This window comes from Phyllopteryx taeniolatus, chromosome 3 (assembly GCF_024500385.1).
Source record: "Phyllopteryx taeniolatus isolate TA_2022b chromosome 3, UOR_Ptae_1.2, whole genome shotgun sequence".
Lineage (NCBI taxonomy): Eukaryota > Metazoa > Chordata > Actinopteri > Syngnathiformes > Syngnathidae > Phyllopteryx > Phyllopteryx taeniolatus.
Window position 1 is genome coordinate 16,686,045 of NC_084504.1, and position 14,102 is coordinate 16,700,146.

General features: G+C 42.8%; 1 protein-coding gene across 3 annotated transcripts in view; it reads right to left on the reverse strand.

The window, feature by feature from the left end:
• Nucleotides 1-11,450, reverse strand: part of si:dkey-40c11.2 (drebrin-like protein A) — a 51,821-nt gene extending 40,371 nt beyond the window's left edge. The window contains exon 1 of one of the 3 annotated variants that reach the window (XM_061767202.1): nt 11,057-11,450. In XM_061767202.1, coding sequence (XP_061623186.1) covers nt 11,057-11,148 — 92 coding nt within the window. In that variant the 5' untranslated portion in view covers nt 11,149-11,450. The remainder of the gene's footprint in view (nt 1-11,056) is intronic. The other 2 variants (XM_061767204.1, XM_061767203.1) reach the window with 2 other exon arrangements.
• Nucleotides 11,451-14,102: the final 2,652 nt, after the last annotated feature.

The following is a 14,102-nucleotide window of genomic DNA, read 5'->3' on the forward strand; positions in this document are numbered from 1 at the left end:
ACAATGTGGATGGTTTACCTTAATTTTTTTAAATAACTTACTTTGTCATGCACAGTCTTAGGAGTGCTCCAGAGGTATAATTCACGGTATACTGCACAAGTATGTATGTACGATTTGACAAACAAAATTGCCACAGTGATGTCTGATACAAGAGGTGTATAAAACATTTGGCCTTTACAAAGATAATCACCAATAAACATCAATAGAAGAAGTAGTGTCAGCAGTTGTTTATTACTTCCTTACTCCACTCCTGGAAGCCATTAATTACCATTTCTACTGTACTTTTCAAACTCACCTGTATGTGTCCTTGGATCTCTTCCCCACTTCCTATTGCAAATGTTTATTTTTATTTTTTTTTAAAAACCTTTCTGCCAAACCTAACCAGTAACAGAGTTAAAACTGATATTTTTTTGTATCCTAGTTTTGTATATGTGCACTAGATTCTATCTTTGGAGGACAGTGCAGTGAGGACAGAATCTTTGCAATATCGCATTTTTGGTCAGAGACGCCATAAAGAAGTCATAAAAAAAGAGTTTGCATGCACACATCCACATCCACACTCAAAGACATTTTTATTCTCCTGCCAATGTTTGGAGAAACTGTACCATCAAAATAAAATATAGACAGCAATAGCCAATTGGCAAGTTAGATAAGTCCATTCTCTATCTACATGAAAGTAAATGAAAGTTTTTTAACAGAGGGCCTCAGCCACTGTATTGCACTGCAAAAGGAAAGTAATAAAGTATATGTTATAGCACTGGTGTCAGCCTAAAATGGCAACATGTTCTCATTGGCAAATAGTACAATGTCTAAGACAGAATTAGGTTGTAACATGACATTCAACCAGCAGCAATGTCGACGAGTACGCACGGGAATCTACGCTATGACAGCATTTTCGGCTCAGTAGTGAACTGGCATGAAAACCGGAATTCAGAACATTCAGAAAGAGATTCACCGGTCCCATTTAAAACAATATAATATATTGTAGCTGTCAGGCGGAAACAGCGTTAAGTCCAAATACGGTCAATTTCATATTTTTTCACAAATCGATACTATTGTTCAGTCCCCATGTCGTCTTTTGTTTTTACACATTGAGAGAGAAAAAAAAAAATCGAACAAAACTCTTGGACACTTGAACTGTCTGATAAGTGTTGTAAAACTACGCCTTTTCCTCACTCTGCAGGAGTCTTGCGGTATTATGTTGCCTCAAGATTGAAACTCAGGATGTTTTAGACAATAACGAGTGAAAATAGTTAGATTAGACACATTTGAGTAAGCCTGTTTTGTTAGAAATGGACAGCTGGAATGCTTCGGTGCAAAAGGAACGGCTCAGCCACAAAGATAAGTGCATACGTTTCATTTCAGCCTGTTAGGCTGCTTAGTCAGCCCATTGTTTTATTTATTGCATTGTGGCTCTACCTTTGAAAAAGAGTGATGGAAGATGATGTAACCACAGTCGTTGGGCTTTTGTGAAGTAGTAAAGGGTTTTTGTCTAGTTGGAGGGGTCGGTGTGAGAACAGACTTTGATGTGGACGGTTGGCGCTGGCGTGTCCTACCATTTTAATCAAGTTCAGCGTTATAAATTCTCAATTAATTTAGTGTCACATAGTGACATGAAAAATGCTCTCTTTTCAATATGACAAAGAATGTGATTTTCACCATTTTGCAAATTATTGTGCGAGTTGATCACTCCCCTCCTTGAGCCATCACCTTATCGTGGTGGAGGGGTTTGTGTGTCCCAATGATCCTATAGCTAAGTTGTCTGGGGCTTTATGCCCCTGGCAGGGTCACCCATGACAAACAGGTCCTAGGGAGGGACCAGACAAAGCACGGCTCAAAGACCCCTTATGATGACGACAAACGATGGACTTGGTTTTCCCTTGCCCAGACTCCTCAGCCTCCCTGGTAAGGTCTATTCAGGGGTGCTGGAGAGGAGGGTCCGTCAGGAAGTTGAATCTCAGATTCAGGAGGAGCAGTGTGGTTTTCGTCCTGGCCGTGGAACAGTGGACCAGCTCTACACCCTCGGCAGGGTCCTCGAGAGTGCATGGGAGTTCACCCAACCAGTCTACATGTGTTTTGTGGACTTCGAGAAGGCGTTCGACCGTGTCCCTCGGGGAGTCCTTTGGAGGGTGCTTCGGGAGTATGGGGTACCGAACCCCCTGATACAGGCTGTTCGGTCCCTGTACGACCGGAGTCAGAGTTTGGTCCGCATATCCGGCAGTAAGTCGGACTCGTTCCCTGTGAGGGTTGGACTTTGCCCTTTGTCACCGATTCTGTTCATAACTTTGATGGACAGAATTTCAAGGCGCAGCCGAGGCGTAGAGGAGGTCCGGTTTGGTGGCCTCAGTATTGCATCTCTGCTTTTTGCAGATGATGTGGTTCTGTTGGCTTCATGAAGCCGTGACCTCCAACTCTCACTGGAGCAGTTCGCAGCCAAGTGTGAAGCGGCTGGGATGAGAATCAGTCGGAAAAGGGTGGTGTGCCCTCTCCAGGTCGGGGATGAGATCCTGCCCCAAGTGGAAGAGTTCAAGTATTTTGGGGTCTTGTTCACGAGTGAGGGAAGAATGGAACGGGAGATCGACAGGCGGATCGGTGCAGCGTCTGCAGTGATGCGGACTTTGTATCGGTTCGTTGTGGTAAAGAAGGAGCTAAGCCGAAAGGCGAAGCTCTCGATGTACCGGTCGATCTACGTTCCTACCCTCACCTATTGTCACGAGCTGTGGGTTGTGACCGAAAGAACAAGATCCCGGATACAAGCAGCCGAAACGAGTTTCCTCCGCAGGGTGTCCGGGCTCTCCCTTAGAGATAGGGTGAGAAGCTCGGTCATCCGGAAGGATCTCAGAGTAGAGTCGCTGCTCCTAGATGAGGAGCTAGATGAGGTGGCTGGGACATCTGATTCGGATACCTCCCGGACGCCTCTCTGGTGAGGTGTTCCGGGCATGTCCCACCGGGAGGAGACCCCGGGGACGACCCAGGACACGCTGGAGAGACTACGTCCTTCGGCTGGCCTGGGAACGCCTCGGGATCCCCCCGGAAGAGCTGGATGAAGTGGCTGGGGAGAGGGAAGTCTGGGTGTCCCTGCTAAAGCTACTGCCCCCGCGACCCGACCCTGATAAGCGGTAGAAAATGGATGGATGGAGTTGATCACTGTCATTTGTGTTGTGTGTTCAGCCCACAGACAATCCATACACACACACAATAACCATAAGGAGCCATGTCTGATTTGTCCTGAGACCTACCATTATACCATACACCTTCATCTCGAGAGTCCAGATGAATGTAATGTTTAAGGTGGCACCGAAAGCAGTTGTTTAGTGATTACTGCTGCCTCTATTCTCCCACTTTAAATAAACTGACATTTATATAACAGCTATTACAGCCATCACTCATGCTGAATAGACGACAGCGCTCCATCTTGATCAATGACGTAGTGCGCATGTCTCACGGCTGTTCCGATTAAATGTAGTGCACAACATATATACACCCGATCGGCATAGATAACGTCACATGCAAAAGAGTTGACCAGAGATCTTCAGTCAGAATATTTCAATCGGGATGACAAAAATGTCTCCATGTAAACCTGGCCGGCTACTGTGTGGTTGGTTCGCTGAAGACGATCCCTTCACCTGTCAATCAAACATACTGTACGTTGATGTGTGATGTAGTCAACTACTGGCTGAATAACGTGTGCCACTGAGGTTATGCTCAATAAACAGTTAACGTTCCCGTCCATCCATCCATCCATCCATCCATCCATTTTCTGAGCCGCTTCTCCTCACTCGGGTCGCGGGCGTGCTGGAGCCTATCCCAGCTGTCATCGGGCAGGAGGCGGGGTACACCCTGCACTGGTTGCCAGCCAATCGCAGGGCACATAGAAACAAACAACCATTCGCACTCACAGTCATGCCTACGGGCAATTTAGAGTCTCCAATTAATGCATGTTTTTGGGATGTGGGAGGAAACCGGAGTGCCCGGAGAAAACCCACGCAGGCACGGGGAGAACATGCAAACTCCACACAGGCGGGGCCGGGGTTTGAACCCGGGTCCTCAGAACTGTGAGGCTGACGCTCTAACCAGTCGGCCACCGTGCCGCCTTTAATGTTCCCTTGTTTGTGTTAATTAGGGACTAACACACACATGCACAGCAACTAGGAAAGGCGCTGCCGTTTTTTAAACGACATCGCCGCAGTGGAGCAAGCTGTTTAGCTCCTTAACTTGCTAGCCCGCTTAGCTCGCGGCAGGGCTAGTGAACAAAACAAACAGTTAACTTTCCCTTAAGTGTCTCTGTTGTGTGAATCTACGCACTGCACATGGAGCAAGGCTGTGGAGTATTGGATTGAGCCAACACTGGCAAGAGTGTACTGGTCCTCCGGCGTTCCATGAGCCCACTAGCGGCTAATGACACAGCCGTCCACCTCTGTCGGCTCACTGTGTGATCCGCACGCCGGCTCACCACAACAACGACATTTTATCGAGTCCGGAAAAACTATTGTCCATTTTATTTATCAAACAATAAGTCGATATAGTAATTATAGTAATAGGCCTACGCACCTTCTAGTTCACAACTCTGTATTAAATGTCAAATAAATATTCAGTATTGCCCCTGTTGGTTCTGAAGGACTGCTCCATGTGTTCAGTACATGTAATTAAATGAGTTAGGCTTAATTAATATTCAATCATTCTATTAATTATGATGATTTTTTTGTATAAATCCTCCTAAATGTTGAACAAGAACATGTTCCACCAACAAACTCCATGATTCCAGAGTCATACGATCAGAAAGATAGATTTCGACATGTCGGCCTTTAAGCAAAGAGTTTAGAATCAGGCACCAGCTCCAGTGTCACCTCTGACAGGTGGATTTATAAGGAAGTGCCAAAAAAGCGGACCATGCACAAGGACGTTTTTGTCACTTGGTTCCCCCTCGAGTGAGGAAATCACCTGTATGTGTGCACGCTAACCCACCGATGTTACTGTGTTTTCCCTCGCAGGTGTGTGTTTATCTGATCTGTAACTTTATACCGACTCATTTTTAATATGCATGAACATGTGGAAAATCTGGCATGTGAACACCTGAGTTCAAAGAGAAACTCCAATGTTAGGGTGCCATCACTGGAGACAGGAGGACAAAAGAGGCCAGCACCTTTTGTGTTGAATCCATGCATGGGGATGAGCAATAAAAAATTATTTATGAGTGTGCGCATGATTAATAGATTCGACAGGGTTGTCTTACACCATGGAGCGCTGGACAGGTGGAATAACAATATATTGGTTAGTAGACTCACGTAATGGAGTACTCGATACACTGGCCTTATTTTATCTTCTTCTCAATCCAAAAACAATAATGGGCAAATTTGTATTACCTTTTTTACACTATTTAAGCTACTATCTTTACATGGTGAAGAATTAGCAGGGGGGGGGGAACAATGGTGACTTAAAATCTGAACGAGAAGCAGAAAAAAAAGAAGAATTCCTGGATCAACCCATAAAATTCAGACAATAATTACATGGGTTCTTCATTGGCCCAGGCACCACCTCTCAACAAAGTTTTGAGGAAATTACTTAACTGCTTTCTTCACTGTATTGCTAGCTAACAAAAAACAACAATGTAAACGCAAAAATTGTTGCTAAATATGTCGCTTTTATTTATTCTGCCATTGCCTGACTATAAAAACCAGGACACTGAAACACAAGTGCGCCCCAAGCCATGTGTTTGTATTGTAAAAAGAAAGCGTGGCAGCGATCACATCACAGTTGGCTCGATACAGCCCCCTGCATCCATTTGTGATGAATACCAGGTCAAACTAATCAGTGGCCTCAAATTAGCTTAGCACTGACACAATACTGCAAACATTTCTCTCAGCTGATTCGCACATACGCACATTTTTTTATGACTGGCTAATCTGGCATTGAACTGAGTGGTTTACACTTGGCAGGCGTACGTCTTTATTGGCTGCTCTGTTGAAAATTAATACAATCTGCAAACCAAACTGCCTTCCCAGGAATTCCAGAGACATGGAAAGTTGAAGACAAGGAGCTGTTTGAAGTTTGAGCACTAACGTTTAAGCACTGTGTTCATACAACGCTTCATATCTTGGCTTAATACACATAAAGTACAGCCTCACAGGCCACATTATTCTAATGATATCCAACGCAAGGTTTTGCTTTCAGAAAAGTAACTACGATAGCACGATACGATAGCAGACCTCCACAAAGGCCGAACTGTTAACAAAACCATTTGCGAATATAGCTACACAGCTGGAAATGACAAAAATAAACATACATGCTAAAGTTAGCTTACCCTGTTGCTGGACCTTAGCTCTGAACACTGCAATATTACCCTGCAGTCTACGCTTTGCTGCAGTGGTCCATTTTCTTCCTAACCTCAGGCTCCTCAAGAATAAAACTAGTTTCCCACAACCACCTGTGCAGAAGTATATACGGGATACCCCTCCTACATTGTTGTTTGCTCGTGTTCTTCCCTTTGGTACTACTTTTCAAGAGGAAAACCGAAGGGGAAAGTCAAGCATTAGAAAAGCAGCATCCGTTAGCTAGCTCCTCCTTGGTTAGTGAAGTAACAAATGGAGAGAGGCTGCCATTTTGATTCAGGGGTGGGCTGTACAATTTGCTTCATAATAACCAGTTTACATGCAGACTTTTTTGTCATTCCGTTTGAAGATCTCTGGTCAACTTTTTACATGTGATGTGAACTATTCCGATCTGCCATTTACATGTGCCACTACGTTTAATCAGAACAGCCTATTTACAGACATGCACAGATCTATGTATGAGAAAAACATCACGTGATTTATCAAGATGGAGGTGAGTCGTCGATTTAGCACAGTAGTTTTGTAGTTTTTACCCTTTCATTAAAGCAACAGCTTGATAAAAACAAGCTATAGCTAGTTAAAAACATCTCCATCACAGACCAGCTCTGGTCGGAAGCCGTCATATTTTTAAAGTGGCACTAAGTAGGCCCAAAGCATGGCATGTAAATTCGACATACCCCAGAGAAGAGTCATGTTAACAAGCCTGCCAAATTTGAAAGAATAAAACAAATTGCTAAGTACATAAAATCAGGTTTCAAAACTTGAATAATAAGGGCCACCTCTCAGCTCTCAGACACTGTGGGTGTGATGAATGGATGCGCCAAAAGCAATCAAACATACCGAGGGGGTGATAGCTTTATACACGTTAGGAGGCTCAACTTCCAAACTGAATATTGTGGACTTTAATCGTAAAAATAAGCACACAAGTCAATTTACCCTTGTTGTTGGTGACATAATGTCACAGCCGAACACGGCACCCGACGACAGCGGGTAGGAGGAAACCCAAGTAGTTAGACAGTCGGCACTGCCCCATTCACTCGTATCAAGTTACCCACGAAGCCCTGTTGTCTCTGCTGAAAGTTTACAAAACTATCAGTCGTAAAATGCGCGCAGCAGAATCGGCCGGTGGTAGTGTTGATGTTCAGCTCGCCATTTGCGATTCTTCAAAAAGTCAATCCATCGCTTTTTTATTTCCTCATTTTTTGGGATCTTAAAAAAACATCACCAAGCTGTTCTGTGAATTGAAGCATTCAGCGAAGATGCATTTTTGTGGCCATCGTTAGTTTGCTAACTGCAAGATGGAGTGGTAAATGGGCCTTGTTATGGAATCTGGGCTCCTAATCCGATTCTAATCAGAATACATGGCTCCACGTAAACCAGGCTACTGTGGCAGTGTATAAATTCTTCAACTTTATCTGGCTCTCAACCAACAAGTAGTAGGTTATTCATTCACAAAGAAATTGGTGGTTATACTGTATGCAGTAGGACCTTGTGAGATTAATCCACTCCATGACCAAGCTCATAACTCAATTTACTCATATTGTAAATAAGTTTTCCCCATTTAAATGAATTGAAATGCCATTCATCCGTTCCATCCCCCCCCCCAAAACACTATTTTTTTTTATGTTTAAATATTATTTTTTAAATTTAAAACACGAAGGGCATTAAGCTTAGGGTACCTTAATTGCTCCATTTTTTCATTTTTTTTTTATTATAAAATGGGCCCTTGTAAGTCAAGGTGCAACTTTGTTTTCGTAAGCTAAATAACTCCAACAGAAACATACCCTTGATCTGGCTGGAGGTAAGAATTCCAAGAACATGCACATCAAATAATTACTTCTCAACTAAAACTTACAAGTATACAACCTAAGGAGACTGTTTTCATTACCCCATCAAGCTTTTGTCAGTCCGCTTGTCCTCATTAGGATAGCAGATGATCTGGATTCGATCCCAGCTGACTTTGAGTAAGTGGCGGGCTCCACACTGGAGTGGTCACCAGCTAATTACACGGCCCATATTGACAAATTGCCATTCACACTCACATTCACTCCCATGGACAATTTAGCATACGTTTTTGGAATGTGGAAGAAAACACACAAGCAAAATCCAAAAAGAAGGCTGGAGCCGGGATTGGAACACTAAACCTCATAACGTCAGATGTGCTAACCACTGGGCCTAACACAAAAACAAAACCTACACTATTTCTGCATTAATTTAATAGATAGGTCATGCATTGGCAAAAGAAGAATCCATTATGATTATGCTCCATTGGTTTACAATGTGGCGGCACGGTGGACGACTGGTTGGCACATCTGCCTCACAGTTCTGAGGACCGGGGTTCAAATCCCGGCCCCACCTGTGTGGAGTTTGCATGTTCTCCCCGTGCCTGCGTGGGTTTTCTCCGGATACTCCGGTTTCCTCCCACATCCCAAAAACATGCGTGGTAGGTTGATTGAAAACTCTAAATTGCCCGTAGGTGTGAACGTGTGTGCGAATGGTTGTTTGTTTATATGTGCCCTGCGATTGGCTGGCGACCAGTTCAGGGTGTACCCCACCTCTCGCCCGAAGATAGCTGGGATAGGCTCCAGCACGCCCGCAACCCTATTGAGGAGAAGCGGTACGGAAAATGGATGGATGGTTTAGAATGTGGAATTGAACATACCCCGTTCCTCATTTCTCAGTCATTAAATAGTGGAGGTGTACCTAATGAGCTGTCCTCTGAGTTTATATAAAAGATCATTGATGAGACTCCAGTCGATCCATTGTGAACAGCAGCAGCATATGTGAGACCATCCCGTGTCATAACCTGAAGCCTGGCCACCTGACACCTGCACATCACCATGGTGACACATCAAAACAACACCCAGCTCTCATTCTGTCCCACGCTCTCATCCAGTTTTGTTTAGTTTTTTTGAATGCAGCATTCCCAGCAAACACACAGCTTCTCCTCACATGCATCCACTGTTTTTAATGGCCAAAAGTAACCCAAATTATAAGTTGCCTCTCAGCCCAGACCTGCAGAACATGTGCGCTTGTGTGGGAGTCAAGTATGGATGACGTCCACCTCTGTTTCATCTCCCTCCTTCCTCCTTGTCATTCCATGACGTTATGCAGACTCGAGCTGGATGAATGAAACTTGACGAACTCAAATCTGAACGGGCTGGGATAAAAAAAAAAAAAGTCTCCCATCCAGTCCCAATTTTTTAAGTTTCCTTTCTTTAGAGCATTTTGGGATCATCTTTTTCCTAGTTGCATGTCCCTCATCATGTTGGTGGGTGAATCCCATGAAGCATTTGTATATTGATGTTCCATTCAGCCTCTCATTGGATTGTTTGGCTTACAATCTGCCACCTGTCAAACAATCCCATGTACATAAACATCTCTAATATGCCCAGAGGACACAATGTCATGAGTCATCTGTCAAACCAGACACAATGGCACACTGTACTTGTTTCTGGATGGGAGTGTATCTAGGCAATGCAATACTATCAAAGTAAGACACACTACCATTAATTGGTCTAGAAGCGCTTATAAGTATTACATTAAAACACTAACCACAGATATATATATATGAAAGTGAAAGCCCTTTAGTCCAAGACATTTGACTTTTATCATTCTTCCAAAAAGTAAAGACTAAAATGGCTTTTTATGATGATTATTGTTTGGCTGTATTTGCAATGGGAATAACTGTTTATAAATGCAAGCAAGAGTGTCCTAGAATGGATTCTGTTTGTTCGATGTTGCATTGTACTTCCACCATTTATTTATTGGATTTAATCTTTCAGAACTGTTTCATTTTTAAACATTTGCTGAGGTAGAATTTGTATTTAACTTGTATGTACAGAATGGAATCATTATTTATTTATCATTATTATTTAGTTTATGTCCAGTTTTGTATTTTCTATACTGAACCGCAATGTTAATTTGTTCAAACTGTGCATCACGTTATAGTGGCTTACAATAATATTAAATATACATTTTAGAAATAACACCTCTGTCTTGTTTTTGATGAATACTTGGGCCTACTGCACTAGTGAATTTTAATATTGGTTATAACTGTGGTAGTTGGAGCTATGTATTTTTTTATTCAAGTAGTTAGTGTCAAAGCTTTGATAAACACTGCTCTAACTGATCTGACGAGTTGGTTCAAGTGGACTTAATGTAGTGATAGGGAGGTTCTACATCAACTGTATTCATAAAACTGTAATGCACTGAAGGTTCATTGAACTTCGCTTGTTTTCAGCATGAATTACTAAAATTGCAGCATGGAATCATCAGGTTTGTGTGTCCGCTTAATCCAAGTATGCCCTCATGAAAGAGAGAGCAAGCGGAAACCTGATCACGGTAGCGAAGAATACACGCCTCACGTTACCTTTGGGGAGAGGAAAATTGGGTTTTACATTTTGGGGGTGGGGGGCAACGAGTCATGCAGTTGGCTGCGTTCTGCGTGCGTAATGGACGACCATCACCTCCTCTCGTCGCACACTCACAAAGGGGAGGCAAGAAGCTTTGATAAACTCAAAAGTGTCTACAAAAAAATGTAGGACAATGGAGTTGTAAAAATAGCTCACGTAGCGTGCACCGTCTTGCACAGCAGCACTTTTGCTCATTGGATTAATGAAATAAAGCCTCCATTTACGCAACAGCCACCGTAGACGTCAGTAAACATGAAACTTCGACTTATAACACCAAATAGTGGTTTTGCATTTAATTAAACAGAAAGTTACCAGTTAGTGGAGGAGCGATGGTTGAGGATGTCCTCCTTGGCCGTGAGCAGTGACAGGCTGTAGGTATCAAGGTTCACCGTTTGCCTGCTCATGGTGCCTTCAAGTGTCCACACCTCTTCCCGCTGGCTCGTCCCCTACTTGTGCTCGGGGTGCGACTATTTGCTGGGAAGACCCACAGCGGAGGAAAAAAAAAAACAACAACCACGGCCGTTCTCAGTGGAGAAAAAGAGGACGAAAAGAGTCCACGGAAGGCTTAACACGCGGGTTGCACGCAACGTGGGCTCAGGTTTCAAAGCGGAAAGATCCGTCGTGCAGGCTCTGCGTCCTCCCAGCGTGGAATTGGATGAGACTGTTGTGCACACTGGGCTTTGTGCAGAGAGGGGGCAGCGGAATAAGTTTGCAGTTAAAAGCCCCACCTCCTGTTGAGTGAGTGGAAAGCGTAATGACTTCACTGGCTGGGTCACACCGCGCACGCAGCCAACCTTAATACGGTGTCAGCAGCATGCATTTTTTTTTCTTGCAGCACTTTGTGGAAGTTGTCGTCAAATTGTACTCATTGGATTTGAATAGAAATGCTAAATCACAGCAAAGGCTAAATAGGAAATAATGGAATTTTAAATAATCCGTTCGAATAATCATCAATCAAAACAACAACAACATCATTAACTGTCGGGGACAGTGGGGTAAATGAGCCAGTGTGGAAAGTGGCCCAATGAAATTGAGCATGTGACTAAATATTAATCTCTGAAAGTAAGGGTCACATGGCAGAAGTGTTTGGTGCCAATGGTCCAAAAAACGTTTTTCACTCATGAAAGTACATTTACTCTATCGTAAGGTTCATGATGATTGTGTAAAGACCGAAGTGCATTGTTTAAAATGTGTTTTATACATCTTCTAGGATATCTGAACTGCGAAATTGGGTGCTAAAGCTGGCAGAAAAGTGCACCATTTTAGCTATTGGGGTTAATAAATTTAGCATGGGGTAAATTGGGCCAGTGGTACAAGTTACAACTGCATTGGCCAGCAGCAGAAGGGGGATGGTGACAACCTCGAGGCCAAGTTTTTGGAGAACACGCAAAGCTGGATATCGTCAGCCAAGCTTACTTTCAAAGAAAAAGATGTAGCCTTCTTTTCCAGAATTGATTTCATTGCCAAAACTACCCAAACCTCACACAGTTGGGGGCACAGCAAGAAGGAACAGCCGTTTGCATTCTCCTGCAACTTAGACAAGTGGAATGTAGAGTAAGTAGGGAGTGCGGGGTAAATGGATGGAGATAATGGATGAAGAGATGAGAGGAAGGCGTTTGGAGGGGCAAGGGAGTCAGAAAAAGGATGGATGATGAGGATGAAAGTCATCCATTTCATCTTTTAAAGCATTCTCAGGCCTAATGAAGGAAGTTGAAAGAGGCTAGTAGAATAGTATCTGCCTTACTTTTGAATTGTTTATTAAATAAATACATACGTATCTGAGGAAAAGCCTGATTTCATTCGGAACCCATGGGGTAATTTGAGCCACAGACAACTTTTTTTGTGGACAGGATAAATCACCAAAACTGTTATGTTCACGTTGAATCTGCTTGTTTGTAGGTGGACACAACATCCTGACATATACATTTATTTATTAGTTTACTCAAAAAATGTTAACTACCTTCCTGTACTTTCCCCTACACGCAATATTTTGAGTAACATTTTACATTCCCAACTGTCATACAAGTGTAAAAAATAAGTTGTTAACCACTGCTATTGGTGGAAAGTAAAAACAATTAAGCAATTGCGAATTGGGTGATAGGTTACCCCTATCACCCAACTCGCAATCTTAAATGCTTCACTGTGCAAGTGGCTTAGTTTGCATCAATTCATTCATCTTCTTCTGACTGAGCTCATGAAGTCAACATACAGCTGAGAGGAATGGAGTCGAAGAACCCGAGTGTTTGCCGTTTCAGATATTTACATCCAAGGATGAAGGTCCAAGTGTTTAGCGTAAAATACAGCCTCTAAGAGGTTAAGTGTGTGGTTTGCTGTTTTGCTAATCTTGAGTACGCCACTGTCGCCATGCACTATGAGCAGTAAGAACACACATTACAATAATTTTTTATATTTACACTTTGCTTGTCTTTCAAAAAAATCTTCATTTGTGTTCCAGGCTACAAGCCAAGTCATACAAATTGAGCAATTCAATCAAACATTTTTGTTACTTTGGAAGTCGTGCTTTCGTCTTAAAAATCTGCAACATGAAATAATGATGTGGTTTAAGAGGCCAAGAGGGGCAATTTGGCAGATGAAGAACTGCCGGTCTTTCTGTCTTTTTCAACACCCCAAACCAATATAGTCATCACACACACATGCTCAAATGAAGCCATTTACTGCAAAAGAAGGAGCAATTTCATGCGAACTGAGTATGAGGAAGCCTGTGTGTGGCATAAAACAAAGAGCAAGGGGAGTTTGTGTTGCTGTCAGATTCTGAATCATGCATAGGAAAACTGGTTGCACAATCTCGCACAAACATTGCCATGAATTGATGCTCAGACATGCATTCATTAGCACACAGACTGAACGCGAGACAAAGTAATGCAAACAAACAATCACGCACACTACTGTAGGAACACTGCATGGCTCTGTATGTCGGCCTTGTGGATGATGACGTACCTCCATGAGCTGCAGAACTCTATTCAGATCATTCTTGTATAATCTAGGACAATAGTCAAGGTTTAAAGTGACAGATGTGTTCTTTTATAATGTGTATAACGAGTCATTTAAAAACCATGACTTGACAGCAGTATTTTTAAAAAAAACAGAATTTTGGTTACAATTCTTGGCTAGGATCTCATAAGATTGTGCAGGGGTACCTACCTTGTGGTACCTGAATGCATGTTTTGGTAGTCATCAACTATAATCTAAACTAAACAAAAACAAATGTCCAACTGAATGAGCAAAATGCACTAACATGACACAACTTGACCAATAGATAATAAATACAAATTATATCAATATATGGAGTGTTTCGTGGTTGTGTGGGTTTTCTCTGGCTTCCTCCCACATTCCAAAA